Source organism: Marmota monax, unplaced genomic scaffold, assembly GCF_021218885.2.
Source record: "Marmota monax isolate L192 unplaced genomic scaffold, Marmota_monax_Labrador192_F-V1.1 WCK01_AAM20220418_F8-fsc00044, whole genome shotgun sequence".
In the NCBI taxonomy this organism is placed as follows: domain Eukaryota; kingdom Metazoa; phylum Chordata; class Mammalia; order Rodentia; family Sciuridae; genus Marmota; species Marmota monax.
The window spans coordinates 7,411,691-7,425,591 of record NW_026695198.1 but is presented as its reverse complement, the minus strand read 5'-3'; the positions used below and the strand labels follow the sequence as shown (position 1 = coordinate 7,425,591).

The following is a 13,901-nucleotide window of genomic DNA, read 5'->3' as shown; positions in this document are numbered from 1 at the left end:
CTATAGCTCTTTAAGCCTTTCTCTTTGTCTTCCAGGCATCTGTGAGTCAGGCATCCCCACAGTCTACTTCTTCCCCACGGATAGAAAGTGCAACAGGAATTGCAACTACTACCTCACCGAGAACTCCTCCTCCACTTGCTGTTCAGGACCCCTTATGTCCTGCAGTATGTCCCTTGGAAGAATTATCTCCGGATAGCATTGATGCACATACATTTGATTTTGAAACTATCCCCCATCCAAACATAGAACAGACTATACACCAAGTTTCTTTAGACTTGGATTCATTGGCAGAGAGTCCTGAATCAGATTTTATGTCTGCGGTGAATGAGTTTGTGATAGAAGAAAATTTATCTTCTCCTAATCCTATAAGTGATCCTCAGAGTCCAGAGATGATGGTGGAATCACTTTATTCATCAGTTATCAATGCAATAGATAGTAGACGTATGCAGGGTACAAACACATGTGGTAAAGAGGATTTTGGAGATCATGCTTCTCTGAATGTTCAACTGGAAAAATGTAGAGTTGTTGCCCAGGACTCTCACTGCAGTATACAAACCATCAAGGAAGACCTTTGCCACTTCCGAACATTTGTACAAAAAGAACAGTGTGACTTCTCAAATTCTTTAAAATGTACAGCTTTGGAAATAAGAAACATTATTGAAAAAGTAAAATGTTCCCTGGAAATAACACTAAAAGAAAAACATCAAAAAGAACTACAGTCTTTAAAAAGTGAATATGAAGGTAAGCTCAATGCACTAATAAAGGAAAGTGAAGAAAATGAAAACAAAATAAAAAAATTGAAAGGAGACCTAGTATGCCTTGAGGAAGTTTTACAAAATAAAGACAATGAATTTGCTTTGGTTAAACATGAAAAAGAAGCTGTTATTTGCCTACAGAATGAAAAGGATCAGAAGTTGTTGGAGATGGAAAATATAATGCACACACAAAATTGTGAAATCAGAGAGCTGAAACAATCACGAGAGGTAGTTTTAGAAGACTTGAAAAAGCTCCATGTTGAAAATGATGAGAAGATACAGTTATTGAGGACAGAACTTCAGTGCTTAGAACAAAGTCATCTGAAAGAATTAGAGGACACACTGCATGTCAGGCATACACAAGAGTTTGAGAAAGTTATGACAGACCACCGAGTTTCTTTGGAGAAATTGAAAGAAGAAAATCAACAAAGAATTGTTCAGATACAAGAGTCTCATGCCATGATTATCCAGGAAAAAGAACAGCAACTGCAGGAATTAAAAGTCAAGGTTTCTGATTTGTCAGACATGAGATGCAAGTTAGAGGTTGAACTTGCATTGAAGGAAGCAGAAACTGATGAGATAAAAATTTTGCTGGAAGAAAGCAGAACGCAGCAGAAGGAGACCTTGAAATCTCTCCTTGAACAAGAGACAGAAAATTTGAGAACAGAAATAAGCAAATTAAACCAAAAGATTCAAGATAATAATGAAAATTATCAGGTGGGCTTAGCTGAGCTAAGAACTTTAATGACAATTGAAAAAGATCAGTGCATTTCAGAGTTAATTAGTAGACACGAAGAAGAATCTGATATTCTGAAAGCCGAATTAGCCAAAGTAACATCTTTGCATCACCAAGCATTCGAAATAGAAAAAAACTTAAAAGAACAAATAGTTGAACTACAGAGTAAATTGGACTCAGAATTGAGTGCTCTTGAAAAACAAAAAGAAGAAAAAATCACCCAACAAGAAGAGAAATATGAAGCTATTATCCAGAACCTTGAGAAAGACAAAGAGAGATTGGTCATGAGCCACGATCAAGACAGAGAACAGTTAATTCAGAAGCTTAATTGTGAAAAAGATGAAGCTATTCAGGCTGCCCTGAAAGAATTTAAATTGGAGAGAGAAGTTCTTGAGAAAGAGTTATTAGAAAAAGTTAAACATCTTGAGAATCAAATAGCACAAAGGTAAGAATTAAGTTTAGTCTGTAATTATAAAATTAAAGTACCAGTGATTCGGATATTGTGCATGTAATCATAGAACCTTGATTTACCTGTTACCATAGGTAAAATGTAGCAATTGGGATATTTTTATGAAGTAAAATTTTATACTTTAAAAATAGGTTTCTTCCAAATATTATACATAACAGACTATATAAATCCATTAGTGGCTTTAAAAAAATAACCTAGTATTTCAGATTTTTCAGAGATGCTTTCTTGAAAATTTGAAATGTTTTGAGGAGCTTCCCTTCTCTTACCATTTTTTATTTATTTTTATTTTCGGTTTTTACTAAATTCTTCATTTCATTTATTTTGGCTTTCTGTTTAGTATGAGAGTATTAATTTTATCTGAGAATTGTCTAGTAAAGGCTAAATCATAGACTGAATATGTTTTTGTTGTTATTTCTTGATATATTACAATGTTATTTTCTCTTTGGTTGGAAAGATAATGTTTTGAAATTTCAGATTTGATGCCATAGTTGTGGGTTGGTTTTTTGTTTTTACATTCTTCTTATTATTACTGTCTGTTACTGCCCTGTGATCACAGAGGATGGTTTTTGGTACTTTTGAGAATTTGTGATGGAATTTTGTGGCCCAATAAAGAGTTTCTAGAATATAATCAATGTAACAATTAGTTCCATCATTGATTCTCAAGGTAAATATATTGATATATATTTTATATTTTAACCTCTGTTTCTTGCCTTAGCACTTTTTGAACAACCTCCATTTGACTTCTTTGTAATACTTCTTTAGTGTTGTACAATTAAATCTCCTCTCTGGTTTGAAAATGGACCTCTTCATGTAGTCTAGGGAGATCAGAAGGATTAACAAAAGAATTAGGGCTTGCATGAATGTTAACAGAGCTGGGGGCAAAAAAGCCAATGGGAAATCTTGTCAAAGAACCAGAGCTAGACAGTAATTAAAGTGGTAAGAACAGATTATATTTCAGACCTATTGCAGTAGGGGAAAAGAGATCTCAGAATACAACTGGATATAATTCTGAATACAACATGAACAAGTTGAAGCTTACAGCCAAGGAGTAGGGTGGGAATTAGTGAATAGACAATTACTAAGAGAAAACATCAGGTCAAGGCTCAGTGGTGTCACCCTGTAATCCCAGCTACTTGGAAAGCTAAGGCAGGAGAATTAGAAGTTTTGAGGCCAACAACTTAGTGAGATGCTCTCTTAAAATAAAATTTTAAAAGTTTGGGGGTGTGATACAGTGGTAAAGTGCTTACCTTGTATGTGCAAGGCTTCTTATTCAATCCACAGTTTCATAAAGAAGAAATCAGGAGTTGGGGATTCTGGCCAAACTGACCTAATAGGATTCTTACTGAAGGCAGCCTAGGATGCTGAGGGAATGAGGAATTTGATTAGATATTGAGGAAAAATAGATATTAAGGGTGAGGAGTTCTGTCTAAACTGACTACCAAGCTTCTTGCTACGACTGGACAACACAGACCAGACAAGAACAGTTGCCAACCAAAGTTGAACCCTAGAGGGCCTAGAAGAGCCTGGCTGAAGTTTACTCTTGAGAGTCTTTTTATCAAGCTCTAAGGGAAGTATCAGGAAAACAAAAACTGAAGCACTCAGCAAAACTGATGGTTGGTTCTTCTGCCTCATTGACAATCTGATGCAATGTTCAAGAATCTCTTCAAAGCACAGGTGTCCAGCATAAATTGGGCATTTCAGTTACTTGCCAGGAACCTTCTATGAAAGTATGACTACAACCACCTCTGGAAAATGAGTCTGGGCTTTTCTTCCACCTTCCAAACCATGCGGGTGTTTTTTCCCATGGCAAACTTGAACTGTACAGGGGATTCTGGGAAATGTACAATCTGTGCTTTGTAGCATGTTAAAAGATTACAGAAGGGATAAGGGCAGTGCTGAGGGGACACCACAATCCAGCACTGTATACCCTTTTAGGCATATATCTCTTTTGCCCGGTATTGAACTTCCAAATAAAGACACTTCAGTAACTTGTTTGTTTGACATGATGTACCATATGTCCTTGTAACATATCATTACCTTCTCTTTAAAAGGTAAGATTCCAACTGATGTCACTCTAGCCCTTTTAGGATGAAGACTTAATGTTTATTTCGTTTTCTGCCTTGTCATAGGTCTGGTATTTTGTCAGTTAAATGCTGACATATAAAATTAACTACCATCATCAAACCTGATTTCACAAATTAGTAAGTGGGAGAAGGGTTAAAGATTAAAATTGGATTAATATGTGTAGGCTATAAATTTTTAAACAGTTTTGCAACTTTAGTAGGTATTTGCTATTTCCTTCCATTAATACTTCACTTATTACCTTAGCTATTGCCTCCTCTGATCTTAGTTCTTTACCTAATAGTATGATTCTAATCTTTGTTTCTGAAGATACTGCCATTAATGATACTTGTATAACAAAGTTGCTGTAGTTTTTCCGTTATTTTTCTTTTCAGTGCATGGTAGTGCCAAGAAACACCCAAAGAAAATGCCCCAGGATTCCATTAATATTCTTCTCTGCCTTCATTGTATAGGAATAACTTATTTCCATTGATAATGAAGATCAGTCATCAAAATGACAGCCTTTTTTTGTTTGTTTTTTGCATGTTCAGTATCATGAGGAGCCCTAGGTGGACAAGTAATAGTGTAAGCTTCTTCCAGTTCATTGGGACCCTGGTTTTATCTCCTAGTTAATTTCTTTAAATTATCTTTCTAAGTCAGCATGACCCAGAATCATAAATTTTCCCTTATCTGTCACTAGATTGTTACAATTTTCCTTTCTGTTTCTCTAACCACTTCTTTCTGACGGTGGGAAAAATTGATATTGCATAGTAGTCTCTGGTTCAGAGTTTGTACTAGTTCTGACTAGCACATCACTATCAGATGTGTTACAGAGTGTGTACTACATCGGACATTAACTTTGGAGTGTGAAATGTCACAGCTGGTACTGTGTATCTTGAGTAGATTGGTCTAAAGCTTTAACAGGTCAAATTGCTATAGACAGTGGCATGTGTGGCAAAACTGATGACTTCTGTGAGCATGAGATCATGGCTCTATATCTTTTATGGTAAACTACCTTATTCAGAAGCAATTCTAGTAACTGAATCATTAAGTTCTGGAATTATAGTTTTGACATAAATATTAGAAGCATGGCATTTCATTCCATAGAGAGAAACTAATCTTTTGAAAACAGCCTGCGGTCCTATATAATCAGCCTGCTGTCAAGTGGCTGGCTGACTGTCTCCCTAGGGAATATTGGCATACGAGGAGTTTGTTTTGTTGTTTGATGTGGGCAATCACATGGTACTGAGTCCATGCATAAACTCATGTTTGCTTCTGTGGACATTTTTCATTGGTCTGTGCAAGAGATGTGAGTAGAGGAAGAAGTTAATTGGTAGCCACTGAAACATTCGTCCTCATCATGTGATTAGTAACATGGGTTTCTTGTAGTGGGTATAATGTTATCAGAGGACTCAAAGATCTTCACATTTTATTCCCATTTTAAGAGGTCCATCCATATTCCTTTTCCACAAATTTCTTCACTAAATAGTTCAGTTCACTTTCTTTTCATTTCTGCAGTGCCCAAGTAAGCCTTTTACCTAGTCTCTGTGAATCATTGTAGATCTGTACCCCTGGCCATTTCTCTTTATGGCAATTTCAGATATATATTATCACTGTTCTCCTGGGAAGATTTCCCTTCGGTCCTGTTCTTCAGGGCGTACCCATCAGTGTGGCACCAAGGCTTGTCCTGCACTTTTGACGAATTTCAGCATTGTGCAGAATCATCAGGAGTTATGCCTGCCGTTTTTTCCCCTTCAGAGTGAGTGCCATAGTTATATATAAAAGAGGCAATGTAGCAGGACACTGAAGCTCCTGTACCTTCCTTATAGCTTTCACAACTTGTTTGACCTAGGTTTTATATATGTCATATCTACTTACTAAAGCAGTGCTGCTATGCATATCTATCTTCATGGCTTGATAGGGTAGATACAGTACTTTGTATTGGGCAGCTAATGTCTCATGGTAACTTAGCCCATTGTTTTCCAGTATCTACAAGGACCCAGTAGCAAGCCTAAAGCTGTTTTATGAAAGAAAAATAGTTATCTGCGCCAAAATCCTAGGGGTCTTAAATTGTGATTTGTCCTATAACTGTTAAAAGAATCTATATACCATCCATTTCTGCTACAAACACATTAAACAACTACTAGGAATTGTGATATTAGAGAAGCTAACATGTTTATCTGGGCCTGTTTCAGGGCATCTTGATTCTGGGTCCTACACAGATAGGCAGTATTATAAGTTATTGGTAAGTGGCTTAGAATAGCATGCACAAATGTGCTGTATGCTGATTCAGAGAGTATCACCCAGCAGTGTCTTGTTCTTTCATGTTAGAGGTGATATCACATGCTCTGGACCACTGGACACTTAGAAATTTTAATGTGTTTCCTGACTGAATTTTCATGGGCTTCATTGCCCACTTGGCATGCATGTAGCCCCATAGTTCAGGTATTCACTAGTTCCTTTGTACTAGTTCTGAGCAGCACATCACTATCAAATGTGTTAGGTCAGTATGATGACCTGAGGATTCACAACATCAGTTTTTTCCCCAGAAGAATTATATTTTAATAAATATGAATATCTTTCTCACATTCATTTTAGTGATATTCCAAGATAAATAGGTATAAGCATTGAATTTGTTCATGTCAATCAGACTTATGTCTAAACTGCTAACTACCTTACAAGGCCATCCTTAATATGTAAAGACAATTTGTAAATGTAGTAGTCCCATTCCCTCCCCTTATCCATGACTTTACTTAACCTGTTAACCTGTAGTCAGCCAGCATTGTTAAGGCTCTGTGATTCACCTTCTGATGTTTCATCACAAAGTCACTAGTAGCTTGGTGCTATATTACAGTGGCTACTACATTTACCTCACATCATCTCATCACGTAGACATTATCATCGCTCATCACAAGAAGGGTGAGTACACTACAGTAGGATATTTTGAGACCCCACTCACATCCCTTTTTATTGTTTTAATTATCTTATTGTTCCCTTTACTGTGCCTAATTTATACATTTAACTTTGTCGTGGGTGAGTATGTATGTATTGGTTTCAGGTATATACCAAGAAGTTTTGAAATTTCCCACAGATAAGGGGGGGAGGAATGTGGTACAGTTTTATTAGACTATAAGCCATGTCTATTGATTATCTGCTGCCTGTGTTTGCCTTTGTTGATACTTGAGTAATTATACTAGAGATCATTCGGGTACTATTTTCATTGTCTGCCTCATTAAAACAAAATGTTTACACCTGTTCCTATAATGATAGGATTTTGACCTACAGTAGAGGTGTAGGTTACCAAGTTAATAGCTAGGTTTCTCAGGTAGTGGGGGCCTTGTTTGGATCAAGCAAAGAGATCATATTTGAAACAATAGTCTAATTGGAGTCAGTCCCTGATTAAATTTATGATGATCCATTACTAGTCTCCATTTATCTTCTGGCTAGGACCTGTGTAGGTTAAGTGAGAATTTGATAGAAATCTCCCCTTTCTCTTATGAAATTTAGAGATTTTACTTGAACTTTTATACCAGTAGTAGTCCTCATTACTTGAGGTTCCTTCAGTAAAGGGTTTCTTTATGTTCCCAATGTAGGGATTATGCCAGATTGCTTTTATTTTTATTGCACTACAGATTCCAGACATAATGGTATACCTGTAGAGACCCACAGGGCCCAGACTCTTCATACCTGAGTATTAATATTGTCCTTCTCCTGGTGGTCTGAGTGGCTTTAGGATGAGCCAAAGTAGTCATCTGGAAAAGGCCACAGATCCCTCTCACAGATAGTTGATTACTGGCACAGACCTTGGAGAGTGAGCTAGAAGATTCTCTTATGTTAGCATTTTTTGAATACTAGAGTCAGTTGTGTTTTTTTTTTGTTGTTGTTGTTGTTGTTGTTTTTGTTTTTTTTTACGGTCTTAATGAGCCTTTAAACAGCCCATTTTATTAAAGCCTAAGGGACAAAACCACTTGGGAAGATTTTTATGGGACAGATTTTCTGCTTACTGCTCTGGCTCTCCTGCCTACAATGGTGGAGCTTCATCATGTTTATGATGGTTTTGTGTCACCCATTGGCCTCTGCCATAGTACAATCCTGTCATTCCCATTACATTCATTGAATGTCAGATTTTATCCCTGTCCTGTAGAGCACCATTGTAGAGCCCATTTATACTTGTTTTTCTCAAAATATTGGTGAAGGAATATATTCTGGACTTTCAAGGTGCATATGATATATCCTTTCCACCATTCCAGCCTTTAGATGCCTGCCTTTTGATCAGGGGTTGGAAAACTTGTTTTCTTAAGGACCTGGTGGTATTTTACAATTTGCAGGACATATGCACTCTCAGTTATATTCTGTGTGTTACTTTTGTTTGAATATATACCTCCACCCCCCATTTTGTTTTTGATACAAGGTTTTAATAAGTTTCCCCGGGTGACCTGGAACTTGGTAATCATCCTGCCTCAACCGAATATTTGAAAACCAAAAGCATTAGTTCTCTTAACTTTGGTCTTAAGAGTCCTTTTACTGTCATAGAATTGAGAACTCAAAAGTGATCTTATTTATATGGGTTGTATCTGTCAGTATTTTCTGTACTAAAAGTCGAAACAAATTTAAAAGGTAGTATAGTAGCATGTTAACATAAATTAAGATTTTTGAACTATTTTCTAAAATGAAAGTTAGTGAGAAGAGTGACATTTTACATATTTGCAAATCACTTTGGTGTTTGACTTATGGGTTTTCCTATTTGCCTCCGCATCTGCTCCATTACAGCATTCTTTGATTGAAATATAAGGGAAAAAATAATCCAACTTTACAGTGATGTATAATTGAGAAAAGATGAATATTTAAATAGCTGTTTCATAAAATTGTGGATATTCTTTATTACTAAATTAAAATTCTATAAGTGGTAATTCCTTAAGCGTTAGTTTTTGTGGAATATGAAACTCTCCGTGGATTTTTTTTTTTTTTTTTGCATTTTGGATTTATTTTTCATAACCTTTACATTAATATCCTTTGAAAAGTAGAATGATGCTAATGTGAAGACACATGATCAAGCACCTCTCCCAAGCCTTCTGCTACTTGATTACTAGATATGCCAGAAACAACACAGAGTAACTAACCTCCATGGAGAAACATTTGCAAGAAATAAATAAGGGTATTTTTTACCTGTTATGTCAAAGATCTTCTACAAGTCAATAAGAAAAGGGTACATATAGTTCATGAGAAAAATGGCCAGAGGACATGAATAGGTAGTCTGAAGAGGAAATATCAAATGATCAGTAAGGGAGTAGCTGTCCAGTCTACTTGGGATTGAGGAAATATAAAGTTAAAATCAGATTGGGCAATATTAAATCAATAGTTTACATTGTTTTTGAGACTATAAGAGAAAGGGCTTTCACATACCTATGGAAAAAGAAATTAGTGCAGTATGCATGTGAGGTTAATTTGCTATGTCTGGAAGCTTATCTTGCTTCCAGGAAATAGTGATGTGGATATCAGTGAGTATGGGTGGGAGCATTTTAATTTGTCTTAATTTCATTGTTTAATCTCAAAGGTTTTTAGAAACCCAGTAAATAATATTAAATTTATTAGACCTGAATTTAATATAATCAGTAATCCATGTTGAGAGTGTTCAAACATCTAGACTACTTCATATTCAATGCACATTTTCTGCTTACTAGAAATATTTGCATACAACAACAGAAGTTTTTGCTAGAATTTAATTAGTGATAGTGGGTGGGACTATCTAACCCACTGTCAAGTTCTGTGTAACGGTATTACACTTACTAACTGATAACAAATGTTTATTCTTCCTTGATTTTAATTTCAAGGTTTGTTTAGGGGATATATGTATTAAAAAAGAATTATGTGAATATTGATAGGATGGTGGTGCAACTTTTAAGATAAATTTCTTAGATTTCTGTGGTATTTGAATCAAAATATTTTTACAACTAAATTGTAATATAATCTTTTCTTCATGCCTTTCTTGGCCCCAAAATACACCTCCTTAGATCCCCAAAGACAGCTAGGCCATGGTGCTAGTAAAGACCACAATTTTTAGCTGTTCATTGCTAGAGTTAATTCTTCCTGAAGCCAGGCCATTTTAGGTCCTAGCGTAATGTAAAATAAGGAAGAATTCTTAGCTGACAGTCATTTTGAACATTTTCTAATGAGGGCTTGAAACAGTATTCCCTGAGATATACTTTTTGCCAGACTGAAGAACCAATAAGAAATTCCAGGCCCCAGCAGTGGATGATTACTGATTTTCCACGTTAAGCCCTCCTTCTTTGCATTTCTTACAATCAAAAGTTTGCTGTCTTACCAATAATCATATAATATACCTTATGCTAATCATTTAGTGTGGCTTATTCTTGTTGGAGTAGGATTGATATGGTGTCTTCAAAGAAGACAATTGTTTCTGTGCATGGAGCCATTTCTTCTACCTATGTCATCCCAGCACAGCATTGACCCTGGAATAGAGTGCGTGCATGCACTAGGCAATTCAAAGATGCAAGACTCCTAGAAATTATAGAGTGCTCATCTTGTTACATCTCCCCATTCATATACCCCCACAATTTGAACGAAACCATTTCATTGTAATATAAACCTAATATCATCCTTCTCTCCTTCAGCCTTGTTTGCTTTGCTCTGATTTCTTACCAGTATCCATCTTTATAGTATAATCTTTTCAAAACCTAATTCACTGGGCACAGTGATGCACGCCTGTCCTCTCGGCAGCTTGGGAGCCTAATGGATCTTGAGTTCAGAGCCAGCTTCAGCAACTTATCGAGGTCCTGTCTCTAAATAATATATTTTAAAAAGAAAAAAAAAAGGCTGAGGCTGCGGCTCAATGGTTAAACACCTCCAGATTCAATCCCTGCTCCCTCTCCCAAATAAAAATTTAAATTCACACTCATTCTTTCTAGATGAAAATATTTAATGCCTTTACATTGCATTTACAATAAAATTCCAAACGTTTACTGTGGTCTGTCTTCCTCCTAATTCTGCAGTCTGATTTCTTACAGTGCTCAGCTTTTGTTATTGCCTTGTGCTTACAACACTTCCAGTTTACTTTCTACCTGTAGGGATAATTCTTCAAGGAAGACATTAGCTGAACAGGATTTTTTAAGCCTACTCTAACCTGGAACACTTAAGTATTAGTAGTACTAGTCCTTTTTGAAATTCTAATTTCTCATTAACATTTCCATTTATGTAGCCTGCCAATGTTTTAGCCCTGCCATAGATTTTTAACTTGGATATTTCCCTCTCCTATACCCCAAAGGAGAAACTTTGAAAACAAATCTTTTACCTTGTCCTTTTAATTGTGTTATGGAATTGGGATTTTCTGTTCCAGCCTATTTGTCATTCAGAAGTCTCATACTTTGAAAATGGGTATCATTTCAAATTACATAGTCTGTCTTTGGCCATTTAAATCTGTCCCTCAGGATCAAAATTTGAGTATCAAGTTTATTCAAGTTAGTAGATTTGGTCAGAAAATTTGGAACTACGGATAAAAGAATCTCCATTTTCAATGTGATTATCAGTTGTTAACATTACTGATTGTACATTTCTGTTATGTAACTAGATAGGAGATTACATGGGGAAAAACAAACATTTTAAATACATTGATCATAAAATGTACCATGATTCTGAAAATATTAAAATACCATTTAAAACCAAGTGAATGCACATTGAAAACAATAAGTTACTAGTAATGAAAGTAGCTAGGGAATTAACAACACAGCAGCACCTTTGTTTTGATATAGCATATTTTAACACTTTTGATTTGTTATTTCTTGGACAGATTTTTTTTTTAATGAAAAGGATTATTAGGTTAAAAGTAAATAATAATAATTAACATATACCAGAAAATAATCATTAAAATGTGGTTTTTTTCCCTTTTCTCTGAATCTTGGCAACTGCTAAGAGATTCTGACAAACATGAATGAGTTCAATAATGTGTAGGCTTGCTTTGTGAAAACACATAAGTTCCATTTTAGTTTTGTAGTATTCATCACCTAGAAAAATTAACTAAAATCTACATAATAGATATTAGAGCTTTTCAACAAAAGAAATCTTGAGGTGTGTGTTTAATTTTTCTTCAGTTGTCACATAAATTAGAGTTGTAGGACTACTAAAATTTGAAGATGACCTTGAAATTCATAGAATTTCTCATATTCCAATAAAAGCTATAGAGCATGCTGAATTTATCTGATATAATCAGCCATGTTACTGGAAGACAGTATTAAACTCTTGCTAGTTTCTATTAACTTTTTAGTCATAAAGGCAGAGAGTTCATACAGATATCTTTCTTGCTATATTCATTTATGGTCAATAATAGCATCAATATGATATTTGTTATATTTATGATTGCATAGTTTTTTAAAATTAATGCTGTATTCAATTTTTAAGTCCTGCTATTGATTCTACCAGAGAGGATTCTTCAAGCTTAGTTGCTGAACTTCAAGAAAAGCTTCAGGTTGAAAAAGCTAAGTTTCTAGAACAACTTGAAGAGCAAGAAAAAAGAAAAAATGAAGAAATGCAAAATGTTCGAACATCTTTGATTGCTGAACAACAAGTATGTGCCCCTGTCTTCATTACATTTATATGAAATATAAAGATAAATGTTATGAAAAGGGCTTGTATTTAATAATTTTAAACAGTAATATGTCCCATGACAAGCCAAGGAAAGTAAGTATTCAGGGAGATGAGTAACCAGTAGTTCTATGTAAGAATTATTACTTGAGTGACAACTCCTGTTTTTAAGAATTTATTCTTTATAGATTCTTTTATGATTCATTGTAAATGCAATTGAGCTTTCTCTTGCATTCTCCAAGTTGTTTTGTGAGTACATATATAATTTTGGACTTCTAAAATGAATTAAATGAATTAACTGATTAAAATCAGAAGTATAAAATTGACAGCCATCTAATTGACTTCTTCATATTTTAAAACTTCTTTAAATATTTATGAAATAGCATTGAGAGATGACTTCTAAGGTACCTAATGATATTCTTTTGAAAGTGCATAAAATAAAATCATTTAACTGCTTTTATAAATGTATACTACTTTTCTATATGTAAATAATAAAAACAAATGGTTTCATACAAAGCTGTTTTATAAGTATTCCTTTCTGACAGCTCATGTGTGCTTACTGATTATAAATTAATTAATGAGTTTATACTAGGTCTTCATCTAAAAATACTAAGTTATTTTCCTGTTAAGTTTTCCTATTGCTGCCAACATTATTGTCATTATTTGTTGATTCAAGAAACAAAAAGCTCTTAGATTTTTGAAACTGGAAAGACTAGGCAGATGAAAAGAATTATTTTAGATCATTTCATAAGTCATCTATTTCTGTTGTGCTTCAAGAACATTTGAAATTTTTTAGATGAAATTCTTAATAAATTCAGTCCTTTTAGAAGAAATTCTGCAGTTTAAATTGCCACCTATGTGATCCACCAAAGCACTTGGATATATGAATGTTGTAGTAAGAAAGTGTGAAAGTGTTGGGTAGTGATTAATCTAGCCAATAAACAGATCCCATGCTTATTACAAATATCCAACTAAGAAAAACCGAATAAAGTTAGCTCTCAAAGGTTTGTATAATAATCAAGACTTAGCTAAAAACAAAAGGAAGATTCAGAGGCAGGAAGATTACTCAAAGCAAAAAAAAAAAATTTGTGTAACAACACTCTTATTATAGATCATTTTACTTCTTTCTCCAAAATATAAAAATAATTTGCTAGTGCTTTTCCTCTAATTGTAAATATATGGACAATAATGAAAAAATTGAATTCACTTTCAAGTTATTAAATTGTGGCCAAGAAAATATATTTTTTACCAGATTACATTGTATTTTTATTTTTAAATATACATT

The 13,901-nt window shown here is 34.6% G+C and overlaps 1 protein-coding gene across 5 annotated transcripts in view; it reads left to right on the top strand.

Moving 5' to 3' along the window:
* Rb1cc1 (RB1 inducible coiled-coil 1) overlaps nucleotides 1-13,901 on the top strand; it is a 74,727-nt gene that overhangs the window by 49,220 nt on the left and 11,606 nt on the right. For 4 of the 5 annotated variants that reach the window (XM_046428613.2, XM_046428616.2, XM_058573997.1 and 1 more), the window contains exons 15-16: nucleotides 36-1,936; nucleotides 12,434-12,599. In XM_046428613.2, the coding sequence (XP_046284569.1) occupies nucleotides 36-1,936; nucleotides 12,434-12,599 (2,067 nt within the window). The remainder of the gene's footprint in view (nucleotides 1-35; nucleotides 1,937-12,433; nucleotides 12,600-13,901) is intronic. The other variant, XM_046428617.2, reaches the window with a different exon arrangement.